The sequence below is a fragment of the Colobus angolensis genome, unplaced genomic scaffold, assembly GCF_000951035.1.
Source record: "Colobus angolensis palliatus isolate OR3802 unplaced genomic scaffold, Cang.pa_1.0 Scaffold403, whole genome shotgun sequence".
NCBI classification, from domain to species: domain Eukaryota; kingdom Metazoa; phylum Chordata; class Mammalia; order Primates; family Cercopithecidae; genus Colobus; species Colobus angolensis.
The window spans coordinates 386,619-400,282 of record NW_012117411.1 but is presented as its reverse complement, the minus strand read 5'-3'; the positions used below and the strand labels follow the sequence as shown (position 1 = coordinate 400,282).

Genomic DNA, 13,664 nt, shown 5'->3' with positions numbered 1-13,664 from the left:
GTACATAGGAAAAATATTTTGCTATCTTTCTTTAAATAAGAAGAGAAGGAAGTAAATATACAAGTTAATATGATACCCCTTTAATGTAATTTTTAAAAATATAAACTATAACTAAACACCCTGCATATGAATACAAGATTTGGGAGAGAAGTTATCACAGATGTGGGAAGGCTAGGGACACAGAAAATCACACAGATAGGTGGAAGTCACGGTCAGTGTTCTAGTTTCTGTCTTTGGTCATGGTTGCATAGGTATTTACATGTTATTATAAGCAAACAATAAATTTAAATGGCTCATGCACAGACTAAGATATGTCTCATGAACAAGGATTAGGATTATCCTGAGTACCTAAGGCCTAAACCATTCGCATCTACGTACACACACACACACACACAAATTAGTGATATCTAAATTCAGAGGTCATGAAAATTTCAAGTCATGGAAATTTCAAGCTGATACTTCACCTACCTAGAACTAGCTTCAAGACCCGTAGTTTGAGAACGTGATTTGCTAGAACTGAGTTCTTGGCATCTTCTTGGTAATTTTTTAAATGACTTCAACTGAAATGGAAACAGAAGATTCTTACCCATCCTCTTCTCTCTGCCATAGTTCAGCCTGAGCCAGACTTCCATGGATTGCCAAGTCAGGTTCTCTCCTTGACTCTTTAATCCTAGATTTGCAGATATATGCTGTGACTCCCATTCCGGAGAGCCAGGAGGTCCTGCAGAGAGAGGGTGTTCCGGACAACATCAAAAGTTTCTATAAAGTGAATCACATCTGGAAATTCCGCTATGACCGACCATTTCACAAAGGCACAAAAGATAAAGAGAATGAATTCAAGGTACCATGCAATTCTTATTATATGCCAACTCCTCAGATAGACTGCAAGCCCCTTGGGGCGCAACCCTTGGTAAATATTTACTCAGAATAGTGTCAAGTGACAGAAACAGAAGGGACTATATAAATCATTTAGTCTTGTGGTTCTGCAGCTCCACGTGTATCAGAGTAACATGGAGTGCTCCCTAACCAAGCAGATTTCTGGTGCCCAGCTCAGGAATTCTGAATCAGTTGGTCTGGGAGGAGGTCCTAAAATCAGCTTTTTTGTAACAGTTCTGATGCTGGTGGTTCTTAGACCAGTCTTTGAGAACTCCTGGCTGAAGTCAGTCCTCTCATTCATTTATGTTGAACCAATTGTGGGAACCTTGGGATGTTCATTTTCGCATAAAGTTCAGTGAATAAAGAATACGTAAGGAACAGAGAAAAGGAGTTCCTGAAGACAGAGAACAGTTGGGTAGACTGCTGGTACGGTGGGGAAGTTATGTGCCATCTTTTGCTGCTTGTTCTTGTGAGAACAGTGTGTAATCAGAACTTCTCAGGACTCCGAGTAAAAGCAAATCTTGGATTCTTTGCATGTGTTGAGTTCTCTGCTCTCAGTAGTTCCAACATACCTTCCTACTTCAGCGCCCTCTCTGCCAGAAAGGGGCAAGGTTTCTCATAGCCCCACTGCAGAAAAGGGGCAAAATTGTTCACTAGATAAATTAGAGTCTGCCCCTTTCTTTGCAAACAATGATATAGTGAGACCCCCCCAGTTTATTTCATACCTAAATGAAGAATGCAAAATTAGCTTATTTTTGTGAGTTAATTGGCTTAGCATTTTTCATCACAGATGTTCCCTACTTAAGCTAGGAAATGTGCTCCTAACATGATTGTCTCATGTTAACTCACTTAGTCAGCTCTGCCTGTGTCTGTTCCCAGTACTCCCAGAAGTATTTCCAGGAATCATTCGCAACTGAGAGGAGATCAAAAGGGGAAGGTTTTGCAGAGTTATGACAGGATTGAATAAAGAGCAGTTCCTTGTGCCCGGAGATTCAATGGGCTAAATATCAAGGCAAGGAGCCCATTGGAAAACAACAATAGGATAGTACTAAAAAGATCCATGATCATTTTCTTGTTTTTTTCTGGAAGCTTACATTTTTCTTTGTGACTCCCAAAATCAATTACAGATATAGCCAGTTGATGATATAGTTCTTCTTGCAGTTGCTTTTAGTTAAAACGTAGTCAGAAATCCACTGAAATCAGGCAATTGACTTGTTCAGAGTCACCTTCTAGTTACCGGTAGCCCCAGTCCTAGAACTCACGTTTTGTGACTCCTTCATTGTTTTTTCCACCATACTACATTTCCTTGTGGTTGTCACTTTAAATCTGTATCAGTAGTGCAGCAATCTCCCTAAAAAGCAATAATAATAAATCTGGCTCCTGATTCCTGTGCTGTATAGCCCTCAGAATCTGGCTCCAAACTGCCCCTCCAGAAGTCTCTCCACCACAACCCACTCACCCCTCCTCCCTCTCAGCCTCTGCGACACTCAGCTTCTCTCTTCCTCTCCCGCCAAGCCCTTTCGCAAGCTGCTTCTCCTGCCAGCACTGCTACCCCCACTCTCCTCCTGGCAAACTCCTACTCACTCCTCAGAATGCAGCTCACGCATCGCCCCCTCTGAGAACTGCTGTCCTCCTCCTCCAGGCTGGCGTGTGCGCCTGCATCCCCCTCTGTTGGCCCCCAGAGCCTTGAACATCCCTTTCTCTTCACTCTGAGCTCTTATTCATCTGCTTACCTCCCTGTCAGCACCAGAACACTGCGAGCTCTTGTCACAGGATCGCTGTCCTATTCATCTCAGCACAGCTTGGCTGGCCCAGAGAAACTCTTCCATTTTTTTTGTTGTGGTGGTGGTGGTTTGAGTAAATGGCACTATTTCAGGAATTTTGTAAAGTGTATTATCCTCTTGGGAATACACTTGGTTTAAGTAAGAAAGATGAGGCGTAGATACTAAAACCTGGTTGACAAAAAAGAAACCTGTCATCAACAGCAACTCGTACCAAAAGCAGCATGGTTTCACATGTCCTGGGGTTGCTGGTCCTGGCCAGAAGCAGCCCTGGCTCTAAAATACAGATTTGCCTCTATTAACAGCAGTTCAAAAAAGCACAAGAAAATGTGGCACAGTAGATTCAGCAACAGAGAGGGAGTCAGAGGTCCTAGTGGGTAGGCTCTAGTGCTGGCTCTATTGGTAGTATAGCTTTTGAACAAGTCACATTGCTGCTTTAAGACCTAGTGTTTTCAAATTTTTTTTTTTTTTTTTTTTTTTAAGACGGAGTCTCGCTCTGTCACCCAGGCTGGAATGTGATGGCGTGATCTCGGCTCACTGCAAGCTCCACCTCCCGGGTTCATGCCATTCTCCTGCCTCAGCCTCCCGAGTAGCTGGGACTACAGGTGCCCGCCACCACTCCCAGCGAATTTTTTGTATTTTTAGCAGAGACAAGGTTTTGCCATGTTAGCCAGGATGGTCTCAATCCCCTGACCCCATGATCTTTCCGCCTTGGCCTCCCAAAGTGCTGGGATTACAGGCATGAGCCACCGTGCCCGGCCATGTCCTCATCTTTAACTCAGATCACGCTGTGTGGTTCCTAAAGCCTTTGCTTCCCTTAGGACTCTTATTCTACTCTTACATTAACTGGCTGATACATTGACTGGCTGACCCTTCTAGATATAAATGGCTAGATGTTAAGGAGTGAAGAGAAGAGAGTTTGAATTAGAATTTTGGAGAAATAGCAAAGAAAATAACATATAGCCTATTTTTGTATTTTTAAGCTTGCTGTTTGAAGTAGGAGCTCATTTATTCCACATGGAAAAAAGCTTGATGATATACAATGGAATTGTTAAAATCAGCTTCAGCAGTATCTCACTGTGATAGTTTCATGAGTGCTTGAATGAAGACTAAAGAAAGGCTGATGGGAATAAGGAAAACCTGGTTAACAGTGGGTGACAAACACTAGTCATGGAAGTAGCTAGAAAGAAGGGCAACTTGGGGGACCTTAATGTGTTTCGTGTTTTGTAGAGTCTCTGGGTGGAGAGAACGTCATTATACTTGGTGCAGAGTTTGCCTGGCATTTCTCGCTGGTTTGAAGTGGAAAAACGTGAAGTGGTAAGGATCAGAGCTTATTCTCAAGCACTTTCTCATCATAGTTGTTCACTTAGAGTTATGCCTTATATTCATTACTTCTCCTTTGACCCAGATTCTCTGGAAGCACTCATAGTAAAATAGTGAATGTTTATAGTATTGACCGCTATTACCAAGCTGAGAAGGTAAACATTAATATTGTCCTAATGCATCCAGACGGAGGGATTCCTTGAAAACAACTCAATTTGCTACATGTAAAAAAAACTACTCAGGCCCTTGAGTTAGAAGACTTGGAATTCCAGCTCTCCTAATTGCTATAGCTGTGTGACCTTCAGTGCTTATTGTGTCAGACCAGTGCTAATGCTACCTGCTTTCTCTTAATTATCATATCAAAGCTATGAAGTATATATTCTTATCCCTGTTTTTGCAGTGTTTATCAAGAGGTCAAAAGCCTTTGCCAGAGATCACATAGCAAGATGTTGAAGAGAGACTCCAACCCAGATATTTCTGATTCCAAAGCCAATTATATTAATCTCTTCTAGCTATGGTTTTCTTACAGGCTGAAGGAGGCTAATGTCAAGTCTCTGCCCAGTGTCCGATGCACAGTAGGTCCGTGTTGTTACAGTTCCCAGTAGAAAGGGTGGCAGCATATTAGTCTCACTGAGCAGTCCTGATCTACAGTGGGTGCCGCTACAGAACCTGGCAACCACAGCTCCCAAGAACCCTCGGGTTGTAAAATGTGACCACAGCTCCAGTCCCCAGTTGTGGAGAGCAGGGAGAGCAGCAGCTGAAGGCAGCCACACCCAGGGTGGGACCCCACCCAGCTGTCTGTGCTGCTCTTCCAGCTGACAGCACCTCGATGTCAGCTACAGCCTCGCAGTCTCACAGCCTCCCTTGCTACATCCATTATAGCCATTTATTAACTTTATTTCACTTAGTGGAAATGTTCATTTGTTTCACTGCAGAAATAATGTGTTTGTCATTCGTTTCTGAGCCTGGGTCTCACCCTTTCATCGCTGTAGTTCTCTGATAGGAAGTGTGCCAATTGTGCAAATATAATGTAATTCATACCTTATTTAGGTCACAAGCCTATTCCTTCAATCCAGTAGAAAGAACAGCTCCTGACCAAATTGTTTTTCAAGAATTGTTTGTCTTACCTGAAATGTCTCAGCATTGAAACTACTCTCAGCCTATCATGTTCAATTAGGCTAAGGATTTGAAAATTAAAATTGAACTCTATTCAGCAGATTACATCAGTATAGTTGTATTCTTGTCCAGTCTCAGGTCCAGAGTCCCCAAAAACTGGCTGCTTACACGTTGTGCCCTGGTACCTTCCATGGAAGAGGGGAGACTGCTAAACGCAGTGCTCAAAAAGTCTTATTATGCTTCCCGCTGAATGGCATGGGTCCAACTTAGAGAATGGCATGGGTTTTTAGTCATCCATGCTGCATTAATGATTCAGAGAGCCTTTAGCTACTTACTACCCAGAGCATTAAATCCTGTGAAGTCTCACCAATGGTCCTAGCCCTTGGAAATGTCATACACACATACAATGCTAATAAAAAATAGCATGCTGATAATGATAAAAGGAGCATTACTAAACACAACCTTTCAAACATCAGCTGCCTACTTTATTAGAATATGTAATCTTATGTTCTGTCAAATGGAACAAATCAAACTAAACTGTTTTGTTCCCTGAACACAGCCCACTCTTAACAGCTTTTGTGTTTTTCTCTTGTTCTTGCTGCCTAGAATGTCCTCACTGTCGATTAAAGCTATTGGTTTCCTGGTTTAACTTCTAGTGTAGAAGGTCTTCAAGAACAGGGACAGGTAGTAGGTACTCAATACAAATACATCACGTTGAATTGAAATTCCTCATCTGCAGATGCCAGTGTCTGAAACCCAAGAGATGCTTTCATTTGACTCCAAAGCTCATTTGCTGATAATACACCCAAGCTTTTCTAATGCAAGTCCATTTATTAACTGTATTTCACTTATTGTGAAGGTTCATGTGTTTCACTGTAGAAATATTGTATTTCCTTTTTTGTTTGTTTTTGAGACTGGATCTTCCTCTGTCACCCAGGCTGGAGTGCAGTGGTACGATCATGGTTCACTGCAGCCTTGACCTCCCGGGCTCAAGTGATCCTCCCACTTCAGCCACCCAAGTAGCTGGGACCACAAGCATGTGCCACCACAACTGGCTACTTTTCTGATTTGTTGTAGAGATGAGGTCTCACGATGTTGCTCAGGCTAGTCTCAAGCTCCTGGGCTCAAACAGTCCTCTGGTCTTTGTCTCCCAAAGTGCTGGGATTACAGGCATAAACCACCATGCCCGGCCTTATTAATGTAATGCATTTGATTAGAGGAACCTACCCTAGATCCTGCTGGGGGTTATGTAATATACCATATATGGCCCTATACTGCCTTTCTAAAATCTGAAAAGTTCTTAATTCTGAAACATATGGCACCAAAGGTTTCAGATGAAATTGGGGACCTTTATTTTCTAATTCATAGACCTCCTCAATAGCTTATATCAGTGCCTTTGAACTGTTGTTTCCTCTGTAGTTTATTTATTATTTTCAAAACCCAAAAAAGTGTTTTTGTCCGGATTAAAAAATAAGATCATTTCAGCTGGGCGCCATGACTCACCTGTAATTCCAGCACGTTGGGAGGCTGAGACAGGTGGATCACCAGAGGTCAGGAGTTCAAGACCAGCCTAACCAACATGGTGAAACCCCGTCTCTAGTAAAAATACAAAAAATTAGCTGGGCGTGGTGGCACGCACCTGTAGCCCAGCTACTTGGGAGGCTGAGGCAGGAGAATTGCTTGAGCCCGGGCGGCAGAGGTTGCAGTGAGCTGAGATCGCACCACTGCACTCCAGCCTGGGCAACAAGAGCAAAACTCTGTCTCAAAAAAAAAAAAAAAAACTAAGCTCATTAAAACATTTTTAATCAAGACAAACATTTATAGTTTAGAATCCATAATGATTTTTTTAAAATCCAACTAAAGATCACGATAATATTGTCATACCACATCCTGCCCATCAGAAAACAATGTGCCTGTTTCTAAACACTGTATACCCAGAAGCTAACCAGTCCTCAGCGCCCCACCGATAGCGCCACCTAGTGCCTGATTACTGCAATAGCCTCCTAAAACATTAGCTTTCCAACCCTTATCCCTGTAGTCTCTTTTGTACTTCGCAGCCAGTGACCTTTTAAAACCTAAGTTACAGCGTACAAAAGTAGAGAAAATATATAATGATATAATGAACCTGACTTACCCATCATTACTTCAACAGCCATCAAAGAGGCCAATTTTGTTTCATCTACACGTCTACCTGCTCCCTCTCAACTGGACTGTTTTTGAAGTAAATCTCAGATGTCATATCACTTCATCTACTGCCCTAGACCTGAAAGCAGCTATTTCTCCAATGACTTTTTATTCATTTTAGTGGTAAACAGTATTTAGAGATTGTAATCTGAGGGATGGAGGAAAGTAAGTCTTTTTTTTTTTTTTTGAGACGGAATCTGGCTCTGTCGCCCAGGCTGGAGTGCAGTGGCCGGATCTCAGCTCACTGCAAGCTCCGCCTCCCGGGTTTACGCCATTCTCCTGCCTAGATGTCCCCTTGCATCACTTTCCTTATTTTTTTGTTGAAGAAACTAGGTTGTTTATCCTGAAATGTTTCCTTATGTGTGGATTCTGCAGACTGCATCCCAGTGAAGTCATTTAATATGTTTCTCTGTCGCCTGTATTCCTTGTAAATTGGTAGTTAGAACTAGAGACTTGATAAAATGTTTTGCTTTTATTTTCACAAGACTACTTCATACTTGGTGTTGTGTGCTACTGGTTGTCGTGTGTGTGTGTGTGTGTGTGTGTGTGATGTTGGCAGCCACTGGTGATCATTGACCAGACCCATTAATCTTTTATGGGTCACAAAATGGTGATATTTTATCATTTCATGTTTATTTACTCATTGGAATACTTCTATAAACAGAAATGTCCTCTCACTAAATATTTGATTACCCTGAGGTACAGTAAAGATAATGGTGTATTCTACAAAAGTGATCAGAGGGGTTTTTGTTTGGTTGGTTTTGGTTTTAGTATCATTAGTAACTCATGGATATAAGCATATTTGTTTTGTTTTAATCCATTGCAGTTTTTCTTATTAAATTTCAAAATGTTCCATCTTTGCCTGTTGGGAGCCTCTTCAAAACGGCTCCTGAGTCTTTTTTCACAGTATCCACACATAGTTAGTGTGAACTAACACACAGGATCTGACTGTCAAATTCCACACAGGACTCAGTGACCCCTCCCAGCATCAAGCTTTGCTAGTAATTTCAAGGCAGGCAGGATGCTCAGATAAAGCAGTGAGATTTCTGAGACATCACGCATGCCAGGTCCTTCTTCCCCACATCAGTAATAATTCAGAATTATAGGTGAAGTCCCTAAGTGAGGTTCACAGGGTTCCTCATTCAGAAGCACATTTAAATTATGAAGTGTCAATTATGAAACATTCCATTTTCTACTCCAGAGAGTTAGTTGTAAAGCTTCTCAGGGACATTCTGTGATCATGCCTCATGGATTCTGGTTTATTTACTTAAATCCTTTGACCGGGGACTTCCCTCTTGGGCATTCCGTAGATAACATCTCTTCCCCCTAGCAATTATTTTTAGTCTGTTTACTTGAAGGTTCAGTTGACAAAGAGAAAAGACATAGTCACCTGTCTTTTCTGTCCTCTAAGGACATTCCCCAGTAAAGAAAATGAATGGATCACAGGCCAGATACTTTTATGTTTGCCTCCCAGATAGTTGAAGGACCTCCTGGTAAGACAGGTGGTCTAGGATCACTTGAACATCTCCTGCCCTAGACCTGAAAGCAGCTATTTCTCCAATGGCTTTTTATTCATTTTAGTGGTAAACAGTATTTAGAGATTGTAATCTGAGGGATGGAGGAAAGTAATTCTTTTTTTTTTTGAGACGGAATCTGGCTCTGTCGCCCAGGCTGGAGTGCAGTGGCTGGATCTCAGCTCACTGCAAGCTCCGCCTCCCAGGTTTACGCCATTCTCCTGCCTCAGCCTCCGGAGTAGCTGGGACTACAGGCGCCCACCACCTCGCCCGGCTAGTTTTTTGTATATTTTAGTAGAGACGGGGTTTCACCGTGTTAGCCAGGATGGTCTCGATCTCCTGACCTCGTGATCCGCCTGTCTCGGCCTCCCAAAGTGCTGGGATTACAGGCTTGAGCCACCGTGCCCGGCCGAGGAAAGTAATTCTTGGTGAACACTCTATATCACGTATCTTTGCACACTTCTTTGACCGTCCCCTTAGATTTCCCTAGAAGTGAATTAATCAAAAGTATCCCCACTGTAACCATTGATTCATGGATCAGCAATGGGATATATAATTTACACCCTGTCTAGAGGGGATAACTAGTCTTAGGAATACCTATTTCCCCAGTATCTTCTCCAACACTAAGTGTTGTATATTTTAATCTTTCCAAATAGACCAAAATTATACTGGGGTTGGATGTTTTGTTTCAGCATTTTTTGAATGCTAAGTGAAGATATGTTTTCATATATTGATGTACTCTATTTTCTTGTGTGAATGCACCACTCATATCCTTTGTCTCTTCAGTATTTTGTCTATCCTTCATGTTGGAAATATTTTCCAAGTCGTTTGTATTTTGCCTATGTTTATTATATCTTGTTTTATTTACTTTCTAGAAAATTTGATTTTTAATAGCATTTGAATTTACAAAAATGAAGATTGCTTTTTTCTTATAGCCAAAAGTACATAAAATCTATTGTAACCATTTTTAGGTGTGCAGTACAGTAGTGTTAACTATATGTACATTGTTGTGCAACAGATATCTAGAAGTTTTTCATGTTGGAAATCTCAAACTCTGTATTCACTCAACAGCAGTTCTCCTCTCCCCTTCCCCCTAGCCCCTGGGAACCGCCATTCTATGTTTTAAGATGTTTTGCTTACTTTTTAACTTTCAGTTACTCAGAGCTCTCAGCCTTTTCCTTTATGGTTTAACTTTTGTGTTCATAAAACAAAGATTTACTGTTACAAATAATCTAAAAGTAAATACCCATACCCATTTTCCACCATTCCGGTAAAGAAACAGAACATTGCCAGTCATATCCTGCAGGCCTACCATGCACCCCTTCTCAATTATAGCTCCATCTTCACCATAAAAAGTAGTCACTATCCTGACTTTTATGGTATTCATTCCCTTGCTTAGTTTATCACCTATTTGCCTCTCTAAACAAGTCAATTTGGTTTTACCTGGTTTTGAACTTGATATAACATACTACTTGTGTTCTATTGAGACATATTGGACTCAGTGTTATTTGTAATGTTTTTCCATGTTATTGCATGTGACTGAAGTTTGTTTCATTCCTGTATGCTATTCCATTCCATGAACATATCACAATGTTTATTCTCGTCAATGGACATATGGATTTTGGAGATGATGAACATTTTTGTATATGTTTCCTGGTATACACATACAAAAACCTCCTACTCCACTTTTCCTTATATGCCTAGAATTTCTGAATCATAAGATATACACACACACACATATATATATATCTTCACCTGTTTTTCCAAAGTGAAGGTACCAACTTGAACTTCCAGTAGCAGTAATCAAGAGTCCGTTGCTCACAATCTCACTCTCATCTGCTGTTGTCATTTTTATTTATATCTTCACCTGTTTTTCCAAAGTGAAGGTACCAACTTGAACTTCCAGTAGCAGTAATCGAGAGTCCGTTGCTCACAATCTCACTCTCATCTGCTGTTGTCATTTTTATTTTTACCATTTCAGTGGGTTTTTAGTAGTATGTTATTGTAGTAGTATTTTTCACATCTTTGATCACAAATGAGGCCCAATACCTTTTCATTATTTGTTTACTGGCCATTTGAATTTATTCCTTTGTAAATTGCTGTTTAATTCATTTGCTCATTTTTTATTTGTTTGTTTACCTTTTTCTTACTGGTTTTTAAGCGTCCTTATAAACCCTGAACATGTGCTTTTTGATGGTTACACATGTTACAAAATCTTCTATGTTCTTGCTTATCTTCCCTTCCCTTCCCTTCTCTTTCAAACACTCATTTGATGAATGTTCAGTCTTAATATTCTAGGCTTTTTCAGTGTTGGTTTGAGATGATCTAAGTGACCTTTAAAAACTCTAATTTGTTTCCTTGCCTGCATGAACCAATATTTAAATATGCTTCTTGTAATCCTGAATTACTTGATTGCTGAGAGCTTGGCAGACCTTCTCTTCAAGGAGAATGTCAATGGCAATAGCAATCCCAATGACATACATTTGAAGAGCATTTTTACCATTTTCACAATTAGGTCCTCCATACAGCCTGGAATTTTTAAGTCATTATGATTCTATTTGGCTCTCCAACAAATAGATCCTGCAGTATATATTATCTTGTTTTCTATAATTCCCAACTGTGTGCCATCCTGTGCCACCTTATGGTGCTGTTATATATACATATGAGGTTCATATGGCATATGTCCCATCTTCCCAACTGGGCTGAAAGCTCCTTGACATCAGAGGATCCATAAATGCATCTTTATATCTCCCCTGGTGCTTTGTATCAAATAAGCATTGAGAAGAGTGATAATATTCAGGGTCTCTGAATATTTAACCCTTCAAAAGAAAAAACACTGGTTTTAAAAGACATGAGATGCTTGGATATTATTTTAAGGATTAAATTGGTTGTTGCAGTGCTAATATAGAATTGATGATTATCCAAACCACATTTCAATGAATAAGTATAATTACCTGCTCCTTTCCAAACCTTGCTAATGAACGTCCCACTTGACTTCCACATCCTTGTCTATTCTACAGAATGGCCCCTGGTAGAGATATTGATGGAAGCCAAGGGGGAGCGCAGATATTTCAGAACATGGATAAACTACTTTGTCTTTCTTCTTGAATGTCACAAATTCAATACATATTTATGTTCATTTGCTTCTCAGGTAGAAATGAGTCCTCTGGAAAATGCAATTGAAGTGCTGGAAAATAAGAATCAGCAACTGAAGACTCTGATTAGTCAGTGTCAGACAAGACAGATGCAGAATATTAATCCCCTGACGATGTGCCTGAATGGAGTTATAGATGCTGCAGTTAATGGTGGTGTTTCCAGGTACCAAGAGGTAAGGATTAGGTATTGTTTCAGAGAAAGTTTTCAACTGGGTAACCCTGCTTAGGGTTTCATGAATCTTTTTTCAGACTGTGTGCCCATATCAGCACGCAAACACAGGGCTGCAATTGACACAGAGTCCTTTGTTAAACAGAGCAAAACATACAGTCATTTGTAATTGCCCAGTAACTCCATTTTCCCAACATGTTATATTTTGATAATAAAAATGTGTGTGTGTATTCATTCTTGCATGAATAAAAGTAGAAAGGACGTTAGGATTGTTTAATAAATATCCACCTAAAATAATTTCTCTAAGCAAAGAAGTTCATGGGCATAGAAAAGTCTGATCTGGGCCAGGCGCGGTGGCTCAAGCCTGTAATCCCAGCACTTTGGGAGGCCGAGACGGGCGGATCACGAGGTCAGGAGATCGAGACCATCCTTGCTAACACGGTGAAACCCTGTCTCTACTAAAAATACAAAAAAAACTAGCTGGGCGAGGCGGCGGGCGCCTGTAGTCCCAGCTACTTGGGAGGCTGAGGCAGGAGAATGACGTAAACTCGGGAGGCGGAGCTTGCAGTGAGCTGAGATCCGGCCACTGCACTCCAGCCTGGGCAACAGAGCGAGACTCTGTCTCAAAAAAAAAAAAAAAGACCAATCTTGCTTAGATGATGCTTTAAGTGGACCTTCCATCTGCTCTCTTAAACAGAAAGATACAGTACCCTGGAAGGTAAGGCCACCATCTAGGTCACACTGAATCTTAAGGCAGTTTGTTTTAGGATACAAGCCATATAGCTTATTGATTTGGGTTTGTTCTTTATTTTACCAAGGGTACTTATTGTACAATCACTGATCTTCCTTTAACAATTCTTATGTTTCCATTCTGACCAACCAACCACCTACGCTTGTTATCAGCCCATCTGTCCCAGAATGTGGTTTATAATGGTGTCATTTCCATAAAGATGCCAGGTCTTTAAAAACAACTTGTCTTTGACTTGTCTTGTAGCTCCACTGAAGTAGACTGATTCTCCTTTCCCTTACTAGGCATTCTTTGTCAAAGAATATATCTTAAGTCACCCTGAAGATGGGGAGAAAATTGCACGATTGAGAGAGCTGATGCTTGAGCAGGTAAGGGAAGCAGAAGCCAATCCCCTTCTATTTTGCCTGGATATGTGCTCGCTTACCTAGAGCCCCCTCTGCATGGTTTCCTGCATCAGTGGTCTAACTGAAGCTGGCCAGGAATGGTTACAGATTCCTGTAATATATCCCAACTTGCTAATTTCTACATTTTCTTCCCACTGTGATGCAAAAATTAATTTAACAATGAGTAGACTATGGCAGCCAGTTACAGGTTGAGTATCTTTTATCCAAAATACTTGGGACGATAAGTGTTTCAGATTTTGGAATATTTGCATATACATAAGGGATATCTTGGGGGAGGGACCTGTGGGGAAAAGGAGGAAAGATCAGACTGTTACTGTGTCTATATAGAAAGAAGTAGACATAAGAGACTCCATTTTGTTCTGTATTTAAGATGCTGTTAATCTGTGACCCTACC

General features: G+C 40.9%; 1 protein-coding gene across 1 annotated transcript in view; it reads left to right on the top strand.

Moving 5' to 3' along the window:
* DOCK4 (dedicator of cytokinesis 4) overlaps nucleotides 1-13,664 on the top strand; it is a 477,639-nt gene that overhangs the window by 441,173 nt on the left and 22,802 nt on the right. The window contains exons 39-42 of the mRNA XM_011955954.1: nucleotides 675-841; nucleotides 3,888-3,974; nucleotides 11,946-12,122; nucleotides 13,151-13,234. Of these exons, the coding sequence (XP_011811344.1) occupies nucleotides 675-841; nucleotides 3,888-3,974; nucleotides 11,946-12,122; nucleotides 13,151-13,234 (515 nt within the window). The remainder of the gene's footprint in view (nucleotides 1-674; nucleotides 842-3,887; nucleotides 3,975-11,945; nucleotides 12,123-13,150; nucleotides 13,235-13,664) is intronic.